The sequence below is a fragment of the Primulina huaijiensis genome, chromosome 8 (assembly GCF_012295235.1).
Source record: "Primulina huaijiensis isolate GDHJ02 chromosome 8, ASM1229523v2, whole genome shotgun sequence".
Lineage (NCBI taxonomy): Eukaryota > Viridiplantae > Streptophyta > Magnoliopsida > Lamiales > Gesneriaceae > Primulina > Primulina huaijiensis.
The window spans coordinates 21,374,973-21,400,532 of record NC_133313.1 but is presented as its reverse complement, the minus strand read 5'-3'; the positions used below and the strand labels follow the sequence as shown (position 1 = coordinate 21,400,532).

At 37.3% G+C, this 25,560-nt stretch overlaps 5 protein-coding genes and 1 non-coding gene across 10 annotated transcripts in view; 3 read left to right on the top strand and 3 right to left on the bottom strand.

The window, feature by feature from the left end:
• Positions 1 to 6,771, bottom strand: part of LOC140982871 (probable alkaline/neutral invertase B) — a 16,059-nt gene extending 9,288 nt beyond the window's left edge. Inside the window, exon 1 of one of the 4 annotated variants that reach the window (XM_073449645.1) lies at positions 6,489 to 6,771. The gene's annotated coding sequence lies outside the window, so the exon portion shown is untranslated. The remainder of the gene's footprint in view (positions 1 to 6,488) is intronic. The other 3 variants (XM_073449646.1, XM_073449644.1, XM_073449647.1) reach the window with 3 other exon arrangements.
• Positions 6,772 to 9,182: 2,411 nt separating this feature from the next.
• On the top strand, positions 9,183 to 11,248 carry LOC140982873 (uncharacterized). Its single transcript, XM_073449649.1, has 4 exons — positions 9,183 to 9,759; positions 9,946 to 10,008; positions 10,141 to 10,221; positions 10,332 to 11,248. Exons 1-4 carry the CDS (start codon positions 9,376 to 9,378, stop codon positions 10,755 to 10,757), a joined length of 954 nt encoding a protein of 317 aa, XP_073305750.1. The 5' UTR covers positions 9,183 to 9,375; the 3' UTR covers positions 10,758 to 11,248.
• Positions 11,024 to 13,366, bottom strand: LOC140982872 (tubulin beta-1 chain-like). Its single transcript, XM_073449648.1, has 3 exons — positions 12,862 to 13,366; positions 11,964 to 12,233; positions 11,024 to 11,865 (listed from the first exon to the last, which is right to left on the bottom strand). The coding sequence occupies exons 1-3, from the start codon at positions 13,259 to 13,261 to the stop codon at positions 11,186 to 11,188; spliced, it is 1,350 nt and encodes a 449-aa protein (XP_073305749.1). The 5' UTR covers positions 13,262 to 13,366; the 3' UTR covers positions 11,024 to 11,185.
• A 3,133-nt stretch (positions 13,367 to 16,499) lies between these two features.
• On the top strand, positions 16,500 to 22,181 carry LOC140982997 (protein PSK SIMULATOR 2-like). Of its 2 annotated transcripts, none has more exons than XM_073449841.1 (13): positions 16,500 to 16,693; positions 16,883 to 17,162; positions 17,926 to 18,239; positions 18,394 to 18,486; positions 18,567 to 18,657; positions 18,961 to 19,054; positions 19,196 to 19,293; positions 19,490 to 19,559; positions 20,513 to 20,616; positions 20,710 to 20,826; positions 21,235 to 21,311; positions 21,448 to 21,492; positions 21,567 to 22,181. In XM_073449841.1, exons 2-13 carry the CDS (start codon positions 16,896 to 16,898, stop codon positions 22,045 to 22,047), a joined length of 1,851 nt encoding a protein of 616 aa, XP_073305942.1. In that variant the 5' UTR covers positions 16,500 to 16,693; positions 16,883 to 16,895; the 3' UTR covers positions 22,048 to 22,181. The 2 variants fall into 2 exon arrangements, with proteins under 2 accessions (XP_073305942.1, XP_073305941.1); XM_073449840.1 differs by having other exon boundaries at positions 16,501 to 16,693; positions 16,877 to 17,162.
• Positions 22,182 to 22,921: 740 nt separating this feature from the next.
• Positions 22,922 to 23,029, bottom strand: LOC140983674 (small nucleolar RNA Z279/snoR105/snoR108). Its single transcript, XR_012176467.1, has one exon. It is a non-coding gene; the product is annotated as a small nucleolar RNA Z279/snoR105/snoR108 (small nucleolar RNA).
• A 1,465-nt stretch (positions 23,030 to 24,494) lies between these two features.
• On the top strand, positions 24,495 to 25,167 carry LOC140983639 (uncharacterized). The gene has a single exon (XM_073450765.1). The coding sequence runs from the start codon at positions 24,524 to 24,526 to the stop codon at positions 24,893 to 24,895; it is 372 nt and encodes a 123-aa protein (XP_073306866.1). The 5' UTR covers positions 24,495 to 24,523; the 3' UTR covers positions 24,896 to 25,167.
• Positions 25,168 to 25,560: the final 393 nt, after the last annotated feature.

The following is a 25,560-nucleotide window of genomic DNA, read 5'->3' as shown; positions in this document are numbered from 1 at the left end:
ATATGTTCTTTTCTTATCATAATTGTTTACTAAAAGGTCCGGTTAGTTCTCAACACTTGAAATATTTTCTTGATGTTTGCATAAAAAACAATGGTGTTACTTGGCTATCAAGAGATTAATCGAGACACTATTAAAAGAAAGAATCTGTTCAATAAAAATCCGAGAACAGGAATTATAGAAATAAAGAAAAAAGAGAATACAACCCTAGTCTATATCAATATGATCGGATCCTGGCTCATCTTCCTGGTTTTCCTCCTTCTCCTCCTCTCCACCCTTGGGAAGGGATGCAATGGCCAGGCCAAAATCAGGAAAATTTTCCTTATCCTGGGGTAAGAGTCCAGCTCCCTCAAATTGTTCCCGGCACTTGTCAAAACCGGTCTTGAAAAGAGGGTAAGCCTTACCTACCACGGCCTTATTGAACTCAGGAGATTGAAGGAAGGAAGCTTGCCATTTATCCTTTTTATGCTCCGCCAGAGACAAAGCATTCTCGGCCCTCTCTGCTCGGGATTGTTGAACTTCTATCTGCTCAGTTAGAGAATGGTTTCTCGACTCCGAGACAGCCAAGGCACCTCGCAGATTCTCTTCCCGAATGGTAGCTTCATCGAGGTCCTCCCGAGACTTGTTCAATGCCGTGTGAACCGACTCCAAGGAAGCTTTCAGGATGGCGATCTGCTCTTCATGAAGGCTTTTAGCCCGAGCAAGCTCTCCGTGCAGTTGATCTTGGATTTCTTGAGCAGCCCGGGTTTGATGACCTTTCTTGGTAGCCACCGCCGCCACTTCCTCAAAGGCCGAGATCATCATTTGGGCAGCCTGTACAAAGCAAGTTAGTAAAAGAAAGGATAAATGAAGGAAAGAAGAATAAAGAAAAGACTTACAGATAGGAATCGGTTAGATCCCTCAAGGAACCGAGCACCAGGCCCAAAATTCTTCAAAAAGGCATCTTCCTCAGGAGTGAGCATAAGCTTTAAGCGCCGAATACCAGTTGAAGAAGCTCCCTCCAGGAAGATGTTGGGCCAGGTGGGTTGATCGGTCAGAAGAGGCTCTTGGGGAGGCTCCTCTGTAGGTTGACGCTGGGGAGGAGTGGTTGACGAGCTCTGCCCTCCTTCCCAGTTAGATTCACCCAGAATCCGCTCCGGGCTTGTGACAGCCTTTCGCTTCCTCCGGGTGAGGGGAATGTGGTCTTCAGAGTCTTCCCGGGATAAATCCCGGGTCACCTCTTCTTGCTGGGCTTCCACCCGGGTCAACTCAGCTCGCCGCGCTGCTTCCGCCTCAACCTGTTTCTTCTCACGGGCAGCCTTCCGGGCTGCCAATTTCTTCTCCTTGGCAACCTTTTCCTCTTCCCATTTCTGGAGAAAAGCCTCTTGCATTTTGGAGGAATCTGTGCAATAAGAGGGAGGATTAGTAGAGATTATAAAAGATGGATGAATAACAAACTAAGAAGACAGGAATTAGAAAGTTACCGGGTTGAGGGTCCGAGCCAGCCACCTCGTCAATCGCCCGATCTATTGGGTCTTCAGCCCGGACGCTCAACCCATAAGTGATCAAGTGCTCCGGGGAAATAAGGGAGGAGGAAGAGAATTTTTGACCCTCCACCAAGTCTTGGCTTCGGGTGTAAAATTCCTCGAATTTGTAAGCTCGAGGAAGGGCAGGCTGGGGAGGAAGAGAGGGAAGAAACCCTGTTAGACAGGAGAGAGAGGATGGAAAAAAAATAAAAAAATATCTTCCTTTCCATCCTTTCTGGGAAGAAGGAATGTCATCGNACCTTTCTTGGTAGCCACCGCCGCCACTTCCTCAAAGGCCGAGATCATCATTTGGGCAGCCTGTACAAAGCAAGTTAGTAAAAGAAAGGATAAATGAAGGAAAAAAGAATAAAGAAAAGACTTACAGATAGGAATCGGTTAGATCCCTCAAGGAACCGAGCACCAGGCCCAAAATTCTTCAAAAAGGCATCTTCCTCAGAAGTAAGCATAAGCTTTAAGCGCCGAATACCAGTTGAAGAAGCTCCCTCCAGGAAGATGTTGGGCCAGGTGGGTTGATCGGTCAGAAGAGGCTCTTGGGGAGGCTCCACTGTAGGTTGACGCTGGGGAGGAGTGGTTGACGAGCTCTGCCCTCCTTCCCAGTTAGATTCACCCAGAATCCGCTCCGGGCTTGTGACAGCCTTTCGCTTCCTCCGGGTGAGGGGAATGTGGTCTTCAGAGTCTTCCCGGGATAAATCCCGGGTCACCTCTTCTTGCTGGGCTTCCACCCGGGTCAACTCAGCTCGCCGCGCTGCTTCCGCCTCAACCTGTTTCTTCTCACGGGCAGCCTTCCGGGCTGCCAATTTCTTCTCCTTGGCAACCTTTTCCTCTTCCCATTTCTGGAGAAAAGCCTCTTGCATTTTGGAGGAATCTGTGCAATAAGAGGGAGGATTAGTAGAGATTATAAAAGATGGATGAATAACAAACTAAGAAGACAGGAATTAGAAAGTTACCGGGTTGAGGGTCCGAGCCAGCCACCTCGTCAATCGCCCGATCTATTGGGTCTTCAGCCCGGACGCTCAACCCATAAGTGATCAAGTGCTCCTGGGAAATAAGGGAGGAGGAAGAGAATTTTTGACCCTCCACCAAGTCTTGGCTTCGGGTGTAAAATTCCTCGAATTTGTAAGCTCGAGGAAGGGCAGGCTGGGGAGGAAGAAAGGGAAGAAACCCTGTTAGACAGGAGAGAGAGGATGGGAGTTGTATAAAAAAATATCTTCCTTTCCATCCTTTCTGGGAAGAAGGAATGTCATCAAGGAACCGGGCGTTGAACCGGGCAGAAAGGGAAAAGGCATTATCACCTAGCCTACAGGTAAAGTAGTAATGAAGAATAAGGGGGTTAATAACAAGGTTATGCATACGAAAAAGGACAAAGGCCGAGGCCATAATCCGAAAAGAGTTGGGATGAAATTGATTGACAGGAACCCCAAAGAATTTGGCGACCTCAATGTAAAAAGAAGGGATGGGGAAGCGAAGACCATTCTTGATTTGGTCCCGGAAAAAAGTAGTATACCCAGGAGGAGGGCTATCTGCCCGATCAGAGAGGCCGGGTATAATAATAGGAAAAGAAGAGGGAATAACTCCTAGGGTGCGGAGTTCCTCGTCCGCCCCCGAACGCAAAGTGCTGCTCATTGAGGAGAACCAAGGAACTCCCGGGGCCTCAGAAGAAGGGCGGTCAGAAACCCGAGTTTTTCCCTTACCTTTGTCCTTTCCTGGGGCTCGGGAAGTGCCCGAGGAGGAAGGTTTTGAAGAGGAGGGTTTGGTTAGTAGGGTTTTTTGTTTTTTAGAAGGTTGAGTTATAGAACGGCGAGGGAGAGAAGGAGGGGAGTCAGAGCGCAATGCGGTGGATTCATCGCTAGGAGAGCCCCGCACATTAGCCCCAGAGGTAGAGGAAGTAGAATTAGACATATTGCGAAAGAGAAACTTACAAGTATTCGGAGAAGGACAGTCGAGGATTGTTGAAGCTAGGTGATTTCGAGCGGAGGAGCTTCAGGAAGAAAATTCGCAAGGGCTTCGCCGAAGTTTTAAATTTGAAAGTGTTTTTTCGAAAACAGGAGGCCTAATATATATAGGCGGTGGAAACGAATCTGAACCGCTGAACCAAACAGAACAAACGAACCAGATTAACCTCGAAAATTGAGCGGCATGATTGGGCGGGACATTTGAAAAGACGGGGGCATAAATCGAGGCGTCATGATCATTTATACACTCGGAATACATACAGATTCTGACAGCTTGGCAGTAGGCATACGTCATTATAACACCATATCAATTACCCGGGTTGTGTGAGAACCCGGCAGTATGAGAACCCGGTATTTCATTTTAAGCCTAGGTGGGGGAAGAGCCCGGCAATTTATGATAGGCTCAGGAAACATTAGTTCCTGGCATTTCGGTTTTACGCGTTAGTTATATACTACTCGGCTTACAGAATTCATTGGCAGAAGAATAAGAAGATGAAGAATTACATCTACTAAAATTTTATTGAGGAAATAATCTGTGCCACGTTACAGCAGCTAGTTCAGAATCTACAGAATCCTGCCACTCAACTATCCAATTATTCAATTCATGGATTCTTAAACTAGTGAAGGATTCGGCAGAGGAAATCTTCTTTAGCTGATGCCACTCCTTTCATAGCATTGCATGCAGGAGAACTTGGTCAGTTTCTAGCTCTGTAACGTGGTTGACATCAAATTGTTGTTTGTATCTTCTCGCTACTGCCCTCTGGGAACGAGTAAGTGCCAAACCATGTTGATAGGAATTCTGGAGATCTTGAATCTTGAACCATGAAGACATAACCTTTACCGAGATATATTCTTCAATAGTTTTCTTCAAGTCTTCCAGATAAGGAAGCATCTCATCTGTGACAATGGCATGCGTACTGCTACAAGCGGTAGACTCACTCGAACTCGGCATATTGGATTATTGTTCTTATTTCACTTTCATCTTCTTATTTATATACAGGTTTTATTTAATGTTGAAGAAGGTGGAGAGCCGTGTGCTAGCTTAAACGTTTTTTATTTATGAAGAAAGATGGAGCTACAGGTATCAATGTATCGGAATTAACAAATTCTTGGAACGTGGAATGATATGAATGCGAAGCGTGTGTCATAATAACGTCTCTTGGAATACTCGAGAAGAGTAACTGACAGAGCACCGTACTCAGAGCCCGGGAGGCTAGAGTCCCGGGCATTTCAAGGAAAGCCCGGGAGATGTTAAGGTTTAGCATTGTGATTTTATCAATTAACCTTGTTCCACTCGCGGTATATATGCATCAACCGATAAACTTAAGAGATTACAGCAAAATAACGACAGAGACAGGCTTCAAGTAGTATTTTATTCAACCATAGACATTAGCGTGTACTACATCATCGTATTCTTCCTCTACAGCAATTATCCATATTTTCACCCAAGCAGATAAAGTTCCGGTGGAAGTCTTCAGGAAGCTGTCTGAATCAGCAATACGCTTAAGGATCTTTATTTCTTTCCGAAGCATTAATTGGTAGATACGACCATCTGTAAAGACGTCTACCCACTCAGCTATATGCAATTGCTCTCACACTCTCCTCAGTTTAGCAACCAGGCTAGGAGTGATAGCTTCTCCAGAATCATAAAGAAGTTTCAGCCCCTGAAGCTCTTCCCAGTAGTCAATAATTGCGTGAAAGACTTCATCTTCCATAGTAGATTTTCGAATCTCTAGAGCGGATTCCTTTAAGGCTTCGGTCATACTTGGAGTTTTCGAACTACTTGCACCAGCCATTGTGTTTCCTGGATGACAGTTTGTTAGTGCGATTGAAAAATGGGTGAGTGGCTGTGTATAGGAGGAAGGGACTAATCACAGCCGTTGATCTGTAAATGCACGAACGACTAAGATGGGCCAAGAGTTGAAAAGACGTGTACGGTTATCAAGGCGTCAGACTTATCCGCTTCTTGTGGTAGTATCGACAGGGCCCAAGAATGTTAAACAATAAGTTATTATGAATCCAGGGGACAGAAGGTCTCAGCATTTCATCTCATCTATGGGATATTTGAAGACTTCAATTTGGTGCACTGTTCATTATCTTGGACTGATCGGGACAGCGAGTCAAGCTCTAGCCCGACTAGTTTAGGGATGGGTGGTGATACCCCCATAAGGATCCGGGTCGTTGCCATAAGGATCGAGGTCGATTGACGACCCGGACACTATCAAGAGCCCGAGCACTACATGTTTCCCAAGAATTCTTCGAACAGCCCGGTCTCCCGCGCAGTCATCGCCCGAGCTCTCATATAAGTACCCGGGTAATCAATTGCCCGAGCCACCTCGAGAATTGAACCATACTCAAGTATGATTGATACAGGACGTCTAATCTGTCAGAACAACTTGGGTTTGGAGTGTCCTAGAAGTCATCAGAAGATAGGGTATGGGCAGCCGACCTACCATACTTAGTAGGTAGCACTGGAATCAAGGTACCTACCTCATCTTCTACTATAAATAGCAGGTATTAATGTCATTTACCGATTCTGAAATCTTTGAACTCTTAAGCATTATACATATTTTCTCCCAAATATTGCTTGTGTTCATCTTCAACCTGCTGACTTAAGCATCGGAGTGGCCACGCCGGACACCCCTCCGGCGCCCATTCACGAGTTTCTTTCATTGTTTGCAGGTGCTATTGAAGCCATTACCTTCACTCAAATTCCCTAAAAACTATAAATTATTGATTTGACCTGTTGGAGCTCCTTACCCGGCTCATCCATTTCAACAAAGTCACATCAATCACCAAATTCACAGCCCATAATCAAGAACATGGTCAAATTAATTGATCCCATGAACAACAGAAGAGAGCCTTAAATATCAAAAGATGTAATCTTGGCCACTGTACCAAACCAAAAACAAAATCGAACAGCAAAAAAATCTAAAACCAAAAATAGTTAAACAGAAGACGTAAAGCTTGAATAAAACAGCAAAAATAAAATAATAAAAAGAGAATAGCAAACCTTGTAATGGCCGGCAAAAGCTCACTTTTCTACAGAATAAAGTAAAGAAAAGACCAAGGGTCGTTTAGATTGAGGAAGAGAATACCTTATATAGTCTACGCATACATATGGGGAATCCGTGGACCGTGAGTAACCGGGTAAACCCGGTTATAAATTTGCCCGAACTTGATATTCCGGTGAGTTTTATGGGGAGCTCCGAATAGTGTTCGAAATCCCCGCGGATGACTTGTCCTCTTTTACGTTAAATTTTCCGAAATAAGATTGGATAATATCTGTCATCCCCACGAGTGTGTATATTTAATTGTACTCACGTGGATTTTGGGTAATGCTTCGGTGGCAGATATTACTGGGGTACACAAAACTTGGAAAGGATCGTACGGCCTCGAACCTATGTTCGTATGACACGTGGAGGAAATCGGGTGGTTTTTACCGGGTTTGGGCTTTGTAATATGATGCGGACGACTCACAAAACTTCCATTTCCCCGTTCCGTGTGCCGGATAAGGACAAGGCCATCTTCTTTCTATTTTCAACACCATTCTTGTAATTATAAAAAAAAAAAAAAAATACACGTCGATGGGCATCACTATTCTATTTCCACAATTTCTTGATCTCGTTTTCCATTGTAATCTGGTTCTCTGGTTGTTTACTAATGTGCACTACATTAATTTTCTAAAACTAATTTTCTTTGGTCATCTTCGTGGAATAATTACTATGAAATTAGTTTGCTTTCGTTATTTTTGTGACATTTTTGAACGCATCTCAGTAGGTTAGTTAATTTTATGTCGATTTCTCCAAATTATATGAAATGTATGAACTTTTGGAGCTCAAATTCGAGTATTTGAAAATGGGTTTCGTTTGCGATTGCTTGCTTTCTGTGTTTTCATAGTTATGGTAACTAATAGTTAAAAAAACAAAAACAAAAGAAAGGCAAAAATGATTGATGAAACATTTCTAGGAAAAATTAAATAAAGATTGGTTTTATAAATGAAAGTAAAATAGGTACTTAAGGAAAGTCAATTCCTTAAAATATACATCTGGTTAATGTCCTAAAACTTGTTTCAAATTTCTCATGATGATTAATTTATAATCAAAATCATTGATTTAAAGTACTTGCAAGAAACTGAATCACACGAAGTAGATATAAAAAAATTAATTTGATAAATTTTTTCAATGCATGCCTCGATATGAGTTGACCGCTTACCTCGTTTACATGAATCCTAAGTTCCTAAAAATTGTAAATCGTAGTGACTCCTACATCATGATCTAAAGATTTCGAGAGAAGTTTGCAAAAGATTATATTTTGCAGAAGTAATTACATTTATATATTATCAAAAATTTGGGAAAAAATTATATGGGGTTGCTAGTGTTTAAAAATAAAATAAAATAAATGATTTTCTTTAAAGTTGGGCGTTTGAAAAATAAATGATACCATATTAGTTTTTTTATAATAAAATAATAAAAATACTCTTTTTAGATAACACATCTCTCAATTCATTTAGAGTATGTATCTTGTGAGACGGTCTCACGAATCTTTATCTGTGAGACGGGTCAACCTTACCGATATTCACAATAAAAAATAATACTCTTAGCATAAAAAGTAATAATTTTTCATGGGTGACCCAGAAAAGAGATCCGTCTCACAAAATATGACCCGGTCCGTGAAACCGTCTCACACAAGTTTTTACCTTTCATTTATTTGAACAGATGTAATGGATTGCAATAAAGTGTCCAAAGTCAGATTACAATTAAATTGAACATAAGCAAATTTGATACCAAGAAACACAAAAACCTATTATTTTATAATAAAACAGAAAGAATCACTTTTTTAGTAGATGGAAACGCTTCCCTTTCCTATTTTAGAGAACGCATCATCCACCACATAATGTAATTTTCTGCTTTTGTTCGGTACATATGCAAATTTCTAATTAATTCCATGTTGAATCACTTGTACATGTGTAAAATTCTCATTTCATGTACCTTTGAATCGCCTCTGTTTATGTTTACACCATTGACGTGTGTATAAATATNTATGAGACATACTAAACTACAACAAATAAACATTACATGTAATTGTTACAAAAGAGCATGAGCAAACGATAAGTTACAGTAACAATTGTTAACAGAAATAACAAATAATTCTGGATTGGTATTGAGCGAAACAAATGCAATGTAAAAGGAATCGTTGCACGAGTTTTTGAATAAATATCAACACTGGACATGAACAGTATGTTGCCGAGGAAGAGAACTAAACGAGAAATGTGAGTAATCAAGATTTTCTTAAAATATATTTGTCCCGTCCATTAGGTGCTTCGATGATCATATTATGGCATCTGGTCTGATTCTGATGGTTACGATTATGGAATTTAACCACGAAATTACTACTCCGAGGGGATGAATTGTGCCTGAACTTTTAACAAAAAGTATTTTTGAAGAAAAATTACGTGAAAGACCTACAATGATGATTATTCAAATTTATCGATTTATTTAGCAAATATGAAGCAAGTCATCCAAATTTAATTATTTTCTTTCACATGTGAAATGTGATATGTTTATATTTAAATTAATTATATTATATATTACATTATAATCTATAAATATAATAAATTCATCATAAAAAAATTTATACGTAATTCCAAAAATAACAATAAAAGGACATGGCATAAAACTCTAGTTACTAGACACGTGGCATTAGCCAACTCCCTTCTTCCATTAATTAAGAACTCCACCACCCCAAGTTGCTCTGTTTCCTTTCCTTCTCTCTCTAAATTCCCCATCGCCATTCTCCTTATCGCTAACTCAATCAATTAATAATTTTGCAGTCTAATTTGTTCGGACAAAGAGTAAAAATCACTAAATCATGTTAGAATAACAGAAGAAGGAAATAAGATGATGATGAAACAGTGCAGCAGTAAGCAACACAGCTCTCTGTTTTCTTCTGCGACCGATGATGAATTGTTCGTCTCTCAGATTCTGCTCGAACTCGAAAATATGTTCATGGTGTCCGAATCGCGCGCAGATTTCATATGGGGTCGCAAGAAGAGAAGATCTAGCTTAGTTGAGGCTTCATCATGTTCTCCCGAACAACCATCTTCACAGCCAGCGTCGGTTCAGAGCAACAACAAAGAGGTGAAGGTGAGAACGCCTCAGGTTAAAGCGGAGGAGGAGTGCCCCGCCGCCAAAACCTATAGTCCCACAACGCCGTTCTCTTTCTTTCCAAGTGAATCTGATGAAAAGTCTAAGCATTCTTCGAAGAAAAGTTCCAAGAAAAGGGTATGTGCGTCTTCCCTTTATTTTCGCTTTTTGTTTCTTTGAGTTTGGCAACTGGGTTTGCTCTTCCAAATTTTGACATTCCCTGTTTCTTGGCTCTGTTTATCTGTTTAAAAACTACCCTATTATTATCAAATATTGCCTTTTTTGGTACAGTAATTTACAAATTTTACCATCGGTTAATTGCAGTCAACAGAGAAGTATAATAATATGATTGAAGATTTGGTTGAATGTGGGGATTTACTCAGAGGGGTGAGTAGTAAAAATCTGTTTGCTACATTTTTCTAATCTTTACCACATTAGCTTATCTTTTTTCTGTACTTTGTTTTTAATCCCTCTTCTTTTTGTTGTTTTTTCAACTATGGTCTTTTGCCAATTAAACAGGAGTTAGAAAAAGTGAGGAATTATTACAATGAGTTGAGGACTTACAATTCGGAGTTAAAAGCAGCATTGAAGAAGCTTCAGGTATGAAAATTTCAACTTTTAAGGATTTGATGTCAATTGGGCAGAAAATCGATCATTCAATTAAAAAGTATCCGATGGATCTATTTGGTACCATTTTAATCTTCGTACAGGTTCTAAAGACTTGCCCAAAAAAGGCAGACTCTCAAATGGAAACCGTCGGATTTACGAATCTTGTAGTGGATCCAACCCAACATTATCAACTAACGATGTTAACTCATCAACAGCCGTTCATCGCAGATCCGACGGCTCAGAAATTTCAGCATTTGTTTGGGCCAAATACAGTCCCCCAAATCGGCTCATTCTACAATGGACTTGAACCGGTGGTCAACCAAGTGGGCCCATCTAGAATACCGGATCTTAACCTGTCTGCTGAAGAGGCTTTTGGTGTGGATACATCTCAGCCTTTGGATGTGGACAGGGCACTTGCTGATAAACGGGCCAGATTTGCTGAAGCTAGGAGGATGAGGAGAGGAATAATCAAGATCAAGTCTATGAGGAGTGCTTGTGGTATTAAATTACCACGAATTAGATTTTGAAAACAGGTATATTTTTTGTTAATTGTATTCAACTTGTAACCTTATGTTTTGGTGAGTTTTTTTGTTTTGGTCTTTGTAAAGAAAAGGTGGTTCAGTTTTTATTGGTTCTACGATCTAATTTTACTTTCTCAGGGGGCTTCCATTTAGGCAAGTTAATAACACATCAAAATCTTTTTACAGAATTCGTAATTAAGTTTAAATTGACATCATTTAGGTTTAGTGATATTAATATCTTTACCCAAAGTTAGGCTAGGCAAGAGCAAAAATAAGTGAATTCATAGCGATACCCATATCATCGATACGAAAACAGTTGCAGAAACATCACACATTACAAGGAAAGGCAGTATTTTGGCAGGCGGGCAACAGAGAAAACGAAACATGAAAAGAAAATTACATGACTTGATAATAGAGAACACATAAAAACCTTTTCAGCCATCGTAATGGTCTGCAACAGCCTCATCGTCAGTTTCTTCTACGTCCTCTGCCGTGGCGTCTTGATACTGCTGGTACTCTGCTACCAGATCATTCATATTGCTTTCAGCTTCGGTGAACTCCATTTCATCCATGCCTTCCCCAGTGTACCAGTGCAAGAAGGCCTTGCGGCGGAACATTGCTGTGAATTGCTCGCTCACTCTCCTGAACATTTCTTGAATCGATGTTGAATTTCCAATGAACGTGGAGGCCATCTTAAGACCTGTGGGTGGAACGTCACATACACTTGACTTCACGTTGTTCGGGATCCACTCAACAAAGTATGAAGAGTTTTTGTTCTGGACGTTGAGCATCTGTTCATCCACCTCTTTGGTGCTCATTTTGCCTCGGAACATGGCAGAGGCTGTCAGGTAGCGTCCATGGCGAGGATCAGCAGCACACATCATGTTCTTTGAATCCCACATTTGTTGAGTCAGTTCTGGTACAGTTAGAGAGATGTATTGCTGCGACCCACGAGAGGTGAGTGGCGCGAATCCCACCATAAAGAAATGAAGACGTGGGAAAGGAATCAAGTTCACAGCCAGTTTTCTGAGGTCAGAATTCAGCTGACCTGGGAATCGCAAACAACAGGTAACACCACTCATAGTGGCGGATATCAAATGGTTCAAGTCGCCAACTGCCAAAAAATTATCAAGAACGACAAAGGCATTAGCTTGCAGGGATCGAATGGTTCAAGCCTGTACACAATGTCGAAGTAAATGAAAAATTGCTTACAGCTTGGAGTGCTGAGCTTCAAAGTCCTGAAACAGATGTCATAGAGCGCTTCATTGTCAAGTACCATGCACTCATCAGCGTTCTCCACCAATTGGTGCACTGAAAGTGTAGCATTATAGGGTTCCACAACAGTGTCAGAAACCTTTGGCGATGGGAAAACAGAGAAGGTGAGCATCATTCTGTCAGGATATTCCTCTCTGATCTTTGAAATCAAGAGGGTACCCATGCCAGAACCTGTGCCACCACCAAGTGAATGGCACACCTGAAATCCTGGCCTCGGAAAAGCAATAATGTATGTTAGCAAATACTTGCTTCTTGCATAATATTTATCACGTGTTAATGGGGACAATATACAAATGCCCCTAACTGAAACACCCACGAGCTTCTCAACCAAAAAATTTCGACCACCTTGACAACCTATTCATGCAAACATTTTACCAAAACTATTCCAAGTTTTTAAAGATCAAAAGTCACCCAGCAAACTTGATATGATAAATCCATACTAATCAATTCTCAGATTAAAAATAACAGATGTATGAGCACTAATTTCCATGATAACTTCTGAGTCAGCTAAGCGAAACAGAGATCCGAAAATCACCAATACACGGTAGAAGCATTATAATAATAATTTCAAAGCTAAATGATATTCCTTCAAGCTAATAGCACAATACAAAAGCTCATATTGTCAATGACAAGATCTTCACACAATCAATGCTAGAAGTGTGATATCTAAATTCCAAAGACACAAAATCAGAAAGCAACAAAACCATGAACACAATTAAGACATGCATTCTCATCATGCATATCCGAATTTGTCTTAGGAAGACAAAAAAAAACATCACCAGCATAATATGTAAAAATGAACGACCAAACAGAGACGCGCACTCGGTGTTCAAACCTTGCAAGCAATCACAATTCTCTGCCTCTTTCCTCACAACATCCAGCACCGAATCAATCAGCTCCGCACCCTCTGTGTAGTGTCCCTTGGCCCAATTGTTCCCAGCGCCGGACTGCCCAAACACAAAATTGTCGGGGCGAAAGATCTGTCCGAAGCGACTGGATCTGATAGAATCCATGGTCCCGGGCTCCAGATCCATCAGCACCGCGCGTGGGACGTACCTCCCACCGGACGCCTCGTTGAAATAGACATTGATCCTTTCCAACTGAATGTCGGAGGGGCCTTCTCCCTTGAACTTTCCAGTTTGATCGACGCCGTGCTCATCACAGATAACCTCCCAGAACTTAGAACCGATCTGGTTCCCACATTGTCCTCCCTGAATGTGCAGGATTTCTCTCATCTTCAGGGCGGTTCTTTGGGGTGAAAAATGTGCTGTGGGCGGTTATTGAATGAGAGGGAGGAATTGGTGGACGGAATGGCAAGATATATTTCTTAAAAGTCGTTGGGAGAGCGATTGATTTGGTGAAGTTGAGACAAGGATGCGGGTCCCACGTCCGGCGAGTTGGAAAATTATCGATACAGCTCTAATTATTGGGTCAAACAAAACAAAAAGCTTTCCATTCACCCTTTTTGCCTAAAATAACTTCAATCAATCGTATACCATCCCATAAACTAATTGCGCAATATCTTAATGACTCTTGTTAAAATATTTGAGGTTCTAGAAAACGCTCGTTTTTACTGCAATAGTAGTGTGTTATATTTTGATATAATTTAAGAAAAAAATTTGTGTGAGACGGTCTCACGGGTAGTATTTTGTGATACGGATCTCTTATTTGAGTCATCCATGAAAATTATTACTTTTTATGCTAAGAGTATTACTTTTATTATGAATATCAGTAGGGTTGATCTGTCTCACAGATAAAGATTCGTGAGACCGTCTCACAAGAGACCTACTCATAATTTAATTCTAAAATAATATATGAAATAACTTTCTAAGGATAGATTTAAATCGTTTTTACATCTTTTCATTTTTTTTAAAAAAACACAAATATCTTGTGAGACGGTATCACGGATCAATTTCGTGGGTCGAATCTCTTATTTGGGTCATCCATAAAAAAGTATTACTTTTCATTGTGAATATCAGTCGAGTTGACTCATCTTACAGATAAAAATTCGTGAGATAGTCTCACAAGAGACCTAATAAAAAAAATTGAACTACAAGTATCGTGTCGAAATATTTAGAGACCAAACATATAAAGACGTACACAATACAAACTATCCTTTATTTTACTATTGAGTGCATAAGTGTACAGTCTTGTTTTATTAATCTTTATTTTTTTTTTCTTTTTATGAGGTATTTAGGTTATAAAAATAAAAGTAATATAGCATAAAATATATATCAAACACGATTATTTTGGTGTTGTACGTAATTCGAGAATCTAGTTATTTCATCTTCAACAGTCATATAACTTTGTATGATTTTATTTGATGGAAGTAATCATACGAGCTGATTGAGCATTGCAAACCCAATGTATATTACCTTCGAATTGTGGGTCTATAATATATTTTAGTATCTTGGATTTTCATATGTAAAAAATAAATATTTAATGCATGATTATGAAAATAAGAACTTAACTTGGGTAAAATATATTGGACAACATTGTACACTTTTATTTTTTGTTTTTGTTTTTAATTTCAACACACACTTTTTTCTTTCAACAATTCAAATATCAATTTAGTCCCTCTATAATTTATCAAATTTCACTTCAGTCTATCGATAATTATAAAAAAAGACTGTACACACATGCATATCATGTGCAGAATAACTAGTATATATATATGTATGTATGAGTCTTGGAATTGAATTTTCAAAGTTATATTCTCTGATAAAAGTAAAACATCCGTTTCTATAAGTATTGCTTATTGATAGAAAAATCTTAAACAATGTTGTTTTCAAAATTCATAATTTTTTATAAATAACATATGATTTGTTTGAAATTGGTTGAAACTACAACAACAATAATAATAATCTATATTATATTATTAAGTGTGAGAGTTTTAGATTAACTATTTCAAAAAATACTAAAATATTTAATTTTATAATTATTTTTTTTATTCTACGAAAAAATTTATCAAATCACTTCATATTTTACGTTAAAAAAATTCAAATATTTTTTTTTTAAATCAAACTATTCTAAACAGGGAGAAAGTAATGTGCCATGTGGATTGGGTCACTCCAAGGTGGGTCAGCTCTGACCATTTCAATTCAAAGTCAGGCTCCACCTTTTTGTCCTTGTTTGAGCTNAAAACTATTTCCACCACATAATGAATATTTATTTCAATTTCAAAAACAGTTGCATTCCAATAATTTAAAAAACAATAATTAATTCACAAAAAACAAACACCGTACACGATAAATTATGGGGAAAGAATAATTTTGCACTCTCATTTGTCTATTCCAAAGCTAGTTTTGACTTTTGCATGTTTCGAAAGAGTTACTTTGATCTTCTTGGACCACCTTATGTTAATGAAAGTTGTTATAATGTGTCGATGTTTCAATTATTAAAATTTGACCAAATTTAATAAAAAACACTTCCAATATAACATAAAAAAAATACGATTGAAAATGAGGATTAAAATTTTTATAATTCATGGTTATACAAAAAATATACGGTTACTCATGATGAAGAATGTGTAACAGTGTAAGTCATGTATTTTTTTTAAATATTAACTGTAAATTTTTAATATATGTTGAGAGCATGAAAGAAAATCTACATAAAAATAAAAAATAAAATTATCGTGTGGTTCTCTTACTTAATTAAAAAGTAATAGATGCATAAATTTCTCGATTATCCTTAAATAAAATTCCAAATTCTAATGGTGCAATATAGCTAAATAAAGTAATAAATGAAGGATGATCAACGGTTAATCTATAGTAGATTTTTTTTATATATATTACCTGATTATTATTATTTTTTATATTCATATGAACTTCCAATATTAACCCCAACTCAATGAAGAAAAAATAGATGAAATGTGCAATATAGTAATTCTACTTATTATGATGTAAATTTCATCATAAATTGTGCAAACGAGCTAGTTATTAAATAAAACATAGCAAATTTCTTAATAATACATTTTTTTATTTAAAAAAAGCCATTTTTTTATATTCAAATTACCTTTATTTTTATGATAAAAGTAAATCGCCAATTAGAAGCTCATATATAAAACTGGATAGAAAAAATTGTTTCAGTATTATTATATTGTATTCAAAATTAATTGTATGCAAAATCATGATTTCATTTTTCAGTTATCCAACACCAATCTTATGTAAATCAGTCACTTGAATAATTTTTTTTACTAATTACGAATTTTTATAAAATGATGAACCTAAAATCAATCGATTAACTGATTTTAATTAATATATTAATATTGTGAATTATTTAAATCGATCAAAACAGAAAGGGCAGAATAGTCAATTGGTTGACGTTGACACCGGCGAAACCGACTGTCTGACTCCCTACCTTTCAGACTTTTGAGAAATTTCTTCACTATTTATTTATTTATTATTTATTATTATTATTATTCTATATATAAGATTTAATTTATAAGAAAAAAATGGAACAGAAAAGTCAAGAATTAACCACTGCACGCACCGTGTTTGGTGTTAATTTTCTTGGGAATTCTTACCCCTTAAATTAATTCTGTCAAGTCTGTTCCAACCCGGGTGTCTCACCAATTTGCTGCTCTTATTTCACGCGGTATTCCTTTCCGATTGCGGATTAAATACTCTCATCCCGTTTTCTCACTTTTCAAGATCTTCTTCAAACAGGTATGATCATTCATTTGAAGTTTTTTTCCCTACATATTTATGTTTCGTTTGTCGATTTCAAGTTAGAGTGACCGTAATTGAGATTTTTGGTTCTTTCCTTGCTGTCATTCATTAATCGGAATTGAGAACTAACTAGTTGCTGGGTTTACGTTGCTTGTTTTGATTTCAAAGTTTTGTGAATAGCTGTAGGTTTGCATTCACAATGGGAGCGGTTTGTTCTGGAGGAACTGTTAAAAGAAATCTGAAATCGAGAGAGGTTGAGCACGAGAAGAGTTCAGGGTTTTCAGGGAAATTGAAATCAATTGGAAGTTTTGGGAAGCAAAAGAATTGTGATGATTCTTATGCTTATCCTGATGAAGTTGAAGTCTGTGAGAAGGCGCCCAGAAATTTGTACGATTCTGGTGAGCTGCACTTGTCGATTTCCTGCGAATTGAAGCCATCTACCCCAGCCAGAACACCAGCGAACAAGGTATCTATCATGAGAAAATAAGCACGCTCACTCAGTTTTATGGTAAACGTGTGTGCGCTTTTAATTCCTGCTGGTAGGTTATCGGAATGTATGGCAGAATTTAGTGATAGAGAAGTTAGATTGAGTATAAAAGAGTAGATAGATGGAAACTGAAAATCATCGATATTTTGCTGGATGTGTTGCGATTTGTGAGTATAGTTGCAAAAATGCTGCAAATTGATTTTTTTCAGATCAGAGAGAGAGAGTTGCAGGATAGAAAGAATTAGGTGGAGCGTGATTAAAAAAGGAATGTGTGATCAAATTATAGTTGTTTTGGAGAGGCTGAAGTGAAAATTGTATTAATTGTGATATAAGGTTGCACGGATTGCTTTTGGTCATCAGATACATACGATGGCCAGAAGGAATAAGCATGTCTGTAGTTTGTGGACTGTTTTTCTGACTGATTGCAATGTAAATGCCAGAACTTTTACATGAACAATTTGCTTGATTCTCTTTGATGCAGTTGCAGAGTGATCACACACTGACCAGATTAGGCACATTTTATCAGAATTAGAGGTGTCATTACTTTCTATTTTGTGCTTTTATTGCATGACCAACATTTTAGTCTTTCAATGAGCTTCAGACTCAGGAAGGGCTGCATCCCGATTGAAGAATCCATTGTTTGCTAACATTCTATTTTGGTGGAACGGCAGCCTCACATCTGAATATTGTTTCATGTTCTGGTTGAGCGAATCAGAATAATACAAACTGTTTTGTATGACAGCAACCCTCATTTCTTGGAAAGGCGGGCATAGTTGGCCTAGAGAAGGCGGTGGAAGTTCTAGATACTCTAGGCAGCAGCATGACAAATTTGAACTCTGGTGGATTTACTACTGGCGTGGCATCTCGGGGAAATAAAATATGTATACTTGCTTTTGAAGTTGCAAATACCATAGCCAAAGGGTCAAACTTGCTGCTGTCACTGTCTGAAGAAAATATCCAGCGTCTGAAAAAGGAAATATTGCATTCGGAAGGGGTGCAAAAGCTGGTTTCCACTGATATGAATGAGCTCCTCAGAATTGCGGCTGCTGACAAAAGGCAATGAACTGTTCTTCTAGTATTGCCTGCTCTTGTTGAAAACCTCCCTTGTTTCCTCTCCTTTTCCTTCTCGATTTCTTGCTTCTTTATTACTCCACAGAAGAGATTTTTTGTTGTTTTTTCTTTTGTTAACTTATCGTGTTTAATCATGCAGGGAGGAATTCGATGTATATTCTCGTGAAATAATCAGGTTTGGAAATCTGTGTAAAGATCCCCAGTGGCACAACCTGGACAGATTTTTTTCAAAGTAAACGAACTTTACTTTGTATGCTTGGAAACTCGTTTCTGTCTTAAGATGAAGAAAGATAACACTTCTCAACTTTTTAGGTTGGAGTCAGATCCTGACATTCATAAACAACCAAGAGAAGAAGTAGAAATGACCATGCAAGAACTTACCACTCTGGCTCAGCATACATCTGTAAGTGCAATCCCGATTCATTGGCTCTTAGGATTGTTCCCAGTCTTTCTTGGCAAATATCTTGGAGAATATTTTTTTTAAAGACGCAATTGGTTGAGGGTAAAAAAATTACTCGCCTAGGAGTCAGACATGACTTTTGATGGATGAGATGAAAAAACTCACAGTTCTTGTTGGTAAAACGAAATAGACTAACCATCACAATGATAGAATTCCACTTGGCTTTTTTTGATTAATATATATTACCATGTGTAAATTCTCTAGCTTGTCTAAATGATGAGAGACTTAATACTGCTGCATCTGCAGGAATTATATCACGAGTTCCATGCTTTGGACAGATTTGAACAAGATTATCAGCAAAAGCTAGGGGAAGCAGATTCATTAAACCTCCCTCGAAAAGGTTGTACATGATGTTATTTCATCTGAATATTGAAGGGCTGCTTTTAATATTTTCCAGCTTTCTCTGTTTGGAAGGGGAGTGGAATGTTGGTGGGTTGTGTAAACTTGTAATTGACAGATTACATTAATTTGGTAACTGTAGGAGAGAGTCTCACAATGTTACACACAGAGCTGAAACATCAAAGAAAACTTGTAAGGAGCTTGAAAAAGAAATCTCTTTGGTCTAAAAGCTTGGAGCAGGTACTTAAATTGTTTGCTATTATAGTACTCTATGATACAATATTTCAACATCAAAGACTAGTTTTTGAGTATCTCTCTGTATTGCTATATATATCTGCTTCACACGGTCTTATATTAAGTCATCATTCTATCAAGATATATTAAAGTGGTAATAACCATCAGTAGATACAGTGGACATTGATATTTCACTATGTAGGTTGTGGAGAAGCTTGTTGATATTGTTACTTTCATCCTTCAAGAAATTGCTGCGGCGTTTGGAGATAACGGTATACCTACATGCTTAGTATAGTTGATTTTTTATTTCTCTGTTTCTTTCTTTTCCTTTTTATAGGGGGGAATGAGACAATACTTAAGTATGGTCAGCTTCTTGCAAATCAATGTAACTTATTTTTTTGCTTTCAAGCTTACCGGCGCCTCTCATCTATTTCTGGGTGTTGGTTAGTGGCTTCCGGATTCTAATTGTTATGTGATATTTGTGACTATGATGCAGCCTCCAAGGCTTCATGTTCAATCGTTTTGTCCAAATAGGCTTCTACCACCTGACTTTTAAATTCTGTTCAAAGTCAGCTGTCTATAGTTTGGTTGCAGCTTTTTTTCCATGAAATAATTATCAGTTTTTTAGTGGTTGGAATTAATTTTTAATCATCTGATTGCCATGCCAATTTTAAAAATTCCTTCCACAATCCTCAACTTTTTTTATGAAGAGGTTCTATGTTCAGGATGCAAATCGTTCATCAATAAAAACTGGGTACCATTGAGTTGTTATGCCTGGATGTGCATAAATGGTAAAGTAATGCTGTTCTCGTATCAAGAATTAAGTTCTTAAATTTTTAAATCTGATTGATCTAGATTGTTCTACTATAACAAAGACATCCAATATCTCTTCTCGAAACATATATTTCTATGCTTTCCTGTTTTATTTATCGTTTATTTTAGTTGATTATTGCATGGAAAAGCTTTTTGAATTCCTGTATAAAAAGATTTCCTTGAGGTAATCAATGTTTTTATAGATTTACTGTACACTTTTCATTTTCTTGTTGATGATTGTTCCTTGTCTTCAATAGAGTCAACAGTTGCCCTAATCAACTGGTAATTTAGTAGCAGTACTTGAAGGATGTTATCTCATTGTTTGTTAACATCTTGTTCATTCTATCTTCTCTTTAAGTTAAAAATGCATTCAAGATGTGCATCTCTTTCTAATCATTGCGTAACATGGCAGGGTTGCCGTCCGTTGGCAAGGTTTCAACAAGTAAAATAGAAAGGCTTGGTGTCGCGGGTCTTGCTTTGCATTATGCTAACATAATTACTCAAATTGATAATATTGTGAGTTTATTTTCCGTACCATTTCTTTGATAGAGTGATGCATGTCTTGGTACTCACTAATAATTTATATTATGGAACTCATCTTCGTTCAAGGCATCACGCCCTACCTCTCTTCCTCCAAATATGAGAGATGCGTTGTACAACGGGTTACCACCAACTGTCAAGGACACTCTTCGTTCAAGAATACAGATGTTTGATGCTCACGAGGAGGTATTGTCTTTGAGCTATTTCTCTTATTGCCTATTCCTTTTCTTCAGTTTCTTTAAGGTTGTATTGGGATCTTTGATTCAGTGTGGACGTAGGTGATTTTGTATTCAAAAGTAGTAGAAAGCTACATTTTATGATCAAGTCATGTTTATTTCTTTCTAGCAAGTAGGCCAGTCAATTTGTTTCCATTAATACATTTGTTTTCAAAAATTGAAATTTATTCGTGCTTGTGCAAATAGCGACATTATGGTCATGATGATCTATGAAATCTCTTCTCCTGGGTCTAATCCCCATGTGCTGGTTTCTCTCTCTCGTTGGTTCCATTTGTATTTTAATTTTGTTATTTTCTTCTATCCTCTGTTTATGGACCTCATGGTCTCTGGATATAGCATCTTATTGTGCCTTTTGCAGCTCACATCTCCTCAAATTAAAGCTGAGATGGAGAAAACGCTTCAGTGGCTTGTTCCCATAGCAACAGACACTACAAAGTACGATAGCTTCGTAATAATTTGTTGGTTATTTTGGATCTTCTTCGATTTTCTTTTGTCACTGATCTCAACTTTGAAGTATAGCATTCTGATGAACTAACGCCATTCCTTTTCCATCTATACTAACTCGAATCAGAGCACATCAAGGCTTCGGATGGGTCGGAGAGTGGGCCAACACAGGGTCAGTCTGAATTTTTTCTGTTATTAAACCTTCTGCGGTGGAAATTCATTATTTTGTCTCTCTCTTTCTTACAGTAATGAATTTGGCAAGAAAACAAGCCCGCCGACCAACCTGATTCGCTTACAGACACTCTATCATGCTGACAAGCATAAAGTCGAGGCTTGCATTCTTGAGCTAATAACTTGGCTCCATCGTCTGATCAACCTTGTAAGATACAGAGATAATGGACTTAAATCCCTGCCGGTACGTTCTCCAACTCGTAAAGGTTTGATTATGAATACTGAATCCTTAAGCCAGAATGCAGCAATTCACCATGGCAAACTTTCTTCCGAGGATAGAAATCTCTTGGAAGAAGTCATGAAACCAAGGAAATTGGTACCTGGGCTGAGCAAAAGCCAGGAATTTGTGATAGTAAAGAATAACAAGAGTAAGGTTTGGGCTTCAAGGAGCATGGGTAGTTCTCCTCGAAGGGGACCGAAACATCAAAAAACAGATGTTTTGGATATATTAGACGGGTTAGATTCAACATTTTCTGTTCCTAGAGAAGGATGTTAGATAAAAACGTTCATTCTTTTATGTTGTTTATAGCCTCATTTGGGTAGTATTATAATACTTGTATTACGGAATTTTGTGCTTCGAAGATAAATCTTGGTGAGTATTCTGGTTGCTTATTGATTGTAAGTATTTTTTTACTCAGTTATGTACGACTCACTCACATTTGCGTGAGTCGTTTATGGACTTGTGAATGATTTCAAATATTCTCGTTACTAGGATACACTTCATAGGAGGAGATTCAAAATTCTCTCATTCTCAAGTAATCTTGTGAGGAATTTCAAATGCACCCACCATAATATTTGATGACAAAAATTAAATCCCCCTATTCGAATAAATATCAGTGTTATCTTATATAATTTGGATACAAACTCATTTACCTAAAATTAGAAAGCTAATTGTTCTATAAATAATTATATACTATCATAATTACAAAAAAAAGTCAACTATATTTAAATATTATATTCGCCACCTTGTAGTTTGTCAAAAATTAACAAATAAATATATTAAATTCTAAAATTACAAATATCTCCACATTTAGTTTATATATATCTTAAATGGAAAACAATAACAATATATATATAAACAAAAACTTGTGTGAGACGGTCTCATGGGTCGTATTTTGTGAGACATATATCTTATTTAGGTCATACACGAAAAAATATTATTTTTTATGTTAAGAGTATTATTTTTTATTATGAATATCGATAGAATTGATCTGTCTCACAGATAAAAGATTCGTGAGAGGATTCATTAGACCGCCTAGACCTATTTTTTATACAAACATGGTAGTGTATTTACTTTTCACAAACAGATATATATATTATTTAAATAAATATAATTGAGATTTATTGATTATGACAAATTATAATTTACAGGGATCAGATTGGTTAAGATGAGAGTGCCCAAATTGTCGTAACCAGGCTTGGAGCTGGACACCCGTCTCGCATCTTTTGTCGCGAGTATCGACCGCTCATCACATCCCCTTTAAACTTGCCTGAAGGATCATGCTTCTGCCGAGGGTTCAACGTCTAATTAAATATGCATCTTTTGAAAAGATACACGACAATTGTACGATGTGGGACGGGACTCCTGTTATCTTTCATCGCTTTTGATTACTTTTATTCTATCTTTCATTATTATTATTATTATTATTATTATTCTATCATTATCGTAACACCATTTGGTTGGTTAAGGATACAAACTGAAGAATCGTAGAGAGGCTAAACAATATTGGAATTTGGAACCAATTCATACAATATTCATTTAGACACACCAACCATTCACATCAGTAAAAAAAAAAAAAAAAAAACAGCCAGATATGGTTAAAACCAAAGTTGATATAGTTCGATTTTGCGAACTGATCGAAAAATTCAAAATTTAATTAGATCAATAATTATATTTATATTTTTATTTAGATGATATCTTTAATGAAATGATATTTATTGAATATAAGAATATTTTTGTCAATTTTTAGTCCATTGTGATTTATTTAATTCATTTAAACGGTTTACTCAAAATTAACTAAAAGATAGTATATTATATTTTAAAATATAATTTAATTAGTAATTTAAATAATTTTAAAAATCGAGTAAACCGAACCGTTTTCGTAGAAAATCGAACTGAAGCAAAACAGTGAGAATATTGAATTATATATTTCTAAAATCTGAAAAACGAAATAAATTGGGTAAAATTGAATCGACCAATGAACACTTCTACCTACAAGTTTTCTAAAACCCTGGAGCCGAAATAAATTGCGTAAAATTGAACCGACCGATGAACATCACTACTTACAAGTTCGGGTACGTGGAGTTGAAGTTACGGAACAACTATCAGGTAGTTATGCTCGTTTGTTCCGAAAACTTTATCAAATTTGAACTCAAAGCAAATAACAAAATGCCATTGAAAAAAGAAATAAACGCTTTTTAAATTGGCCAAACATGCATGATATGATTAATCAGTGGTTAGATTTAAAGATGAAAACAAATTGACTTAATCCATCTCGCTGTAATAAACAATATATCTAATGCACATGGGCTGTCGGCCGACCATTCGGAGCAACCCTTTTTAGAGATGACGAGTCCATATTTTAATGTAAAATACAAGTTTATTTAAAATTGGGTACAAGCTAGGTACTTGAATTTATATTTAGCATACTCATATGATAAAGATAATATGGGGATTAAAATAGAAATTAACATTCTAGCTTAAAGTACTATCGATTTTTTCGAACTTGTGTAACTCGATATTTTTATGAGTCGAGCTCGAGATTGAAAAACTAATACTCGATGGAGTTCGATTCGAACTCAAATATCATATAGTCGAGCTCCACACGACTCATTTGCACCCTGAGTAAATACTACATAGAAAACCAGCACGGTCCCCTGAAATTCCAATTAGCTCGCCCTATAAAACTAAACCCTCCGAACCGATTCTTCATTCATAAACAATTCAATCTACAATCGTGACCAATTCCGTAATGGCTTCTATATCATTGTCACCATCGAATCAAATCATCAGCCGCCGATTCTCAGCCGTCTCTGCTCCATATTCTCCGACGAATATCTGCTTCCGCCACCAGCTCCGTATCTCCGCCGGTTACGCCACAGCTGAGAGGGCTAATGAAACATCTCTGCAGACTGGGTCATTGTACGACGTCCTGGGGATTCATTCCGGTGCCTCGTGTCAAGAGATCAAGTCGGCGTACAGAAAACTGGCAAGACTCTTGCATCCCGACGTCGCATCCAAAGGCGAAGGAGCTACCGACGAGTTTATGAGAGTGCGTGCGGCGTACGCTACTCTTTCCGACCATGAGAAGCGCGCCATGTATGATGTGACGCTTTCCAGGTGACTTCGGAGGGAAGCGCGCTTGGCGGCGAATCCTTTTCCGGAGGTGGAAGGACGGAGGCGGACCTGGGAAACTGATCAGTGCTGGTAGCTGAATGACTATTTTAGCCCTTCGATTTCATAAAAGCTTCTAATTTTTATGAAGTCTTCCCTATCGAGTTAAGAAATTCTCTCACAATTGTTTAGGCTGATTTTGTTCAGTTTCTTCATGCAAACAAAGTTTAACTTCTGTTGACGATCAAGTGTTTCCTTTTTCTTTCTTCTAAAGATTTAATGTTTTCGAATACTTTTAGTTTGTCATTTTTTTTTCCAAAATCATGTAATTAAATGACAATATTATTGTTAAAGTTTTATAAATACGTGATTAAAAAAATTCCTCGAGTTATATATATATATATATATGTTTTACGATGTAATTATAAATTTTAACAATGAAATTTATTAGCAATTTAGTTAAATGATTTTGATGAAAATGACTAAAACTTATAAAAAAACATAGTTGCAATACTATAATTAAATTTAATAAAACACACTAGACTAAAAATGTCACGCCCCGATACATAGTTGATTAAAATTGAATTTTGTAGAATTTATATCAATTGAATTTTCTAAAAATGATTAAAATCTGGGTATTTTTTTGGTATAAATGCTAAAATGGGGTTTCCTTAT

Bases quoted from the DNA above. Each gene is read 5' to 3' on its own strand.
- LOC140982873 (XM_073449649.1), top strand. From the start codon at position 9,376: ATGATGATGAAACAGTGCAGCAGTAAGCAACACAGCTCTCTGTTTTCT. The intron at 9,760-9,945 runs GTATGTGCGTCT...GGTTAATTGCAG, and splicing joins AGAAAAGTTCCAAGAAAAGG to TCAACAGAGAAGTATAATAA. The intron at 10,222-10,331 runs GTATGAAAATTT...ATCTTCGTACAG, and splicing joins CAGCATTGAAGAAGCTTCAG to GTTCTAAAGACTTGCCCAAA.
- LOC140982872 (XM_073449648.1), bottom strand. From the start codon at position 13,261: ATGAGAGAAATCCTGCACATTCAGGGAGGACAATGTGGGAACCAGATC. The intron at 12,234-12,861 runs GTTTGAACACCG...TTCCGAGGCCAG, and splicing joins GAATTGTGATTGCTTGCAAG to GATTTCAGGTGTGCCATTCA. The intron at 11,866-11,963 runs GTAAGCAATTTT...ATTTTTTGGCAG, and splicing joins GAAGCTCAGCACTCCAAGCT to TTGGCGACTTGAACCATTTG.
- LOC140982997 (XM_073449841.1), top strand. From the start codon at position 16,896: ATGGGAGCGGTTTGTTCTGGAGGAACTGTTAAAAGAAATCTGAAATCG. The intron at 18,240-18,393 runs GCAATGAACTGT...TTAATCATGCAG, and splicing joins ATTGCGGCTGCTGACAAAAG to GGAGGAATTCGATGTATATT. The intron at 19,055-19,195 runs GTTGTACATGAT...TGGTAACTGTAG, and splicing joins ATTAAACCTCCCTCGAAAAG to GAGAGAGTCTCACAATGTTA.
- LOC140983639 (XM_073450765.1), top strand. From the start codon at position 24,524: ATGGCTTCTATATCATTGTCACCATCGAATCAAATCATCAGCCGCCGA.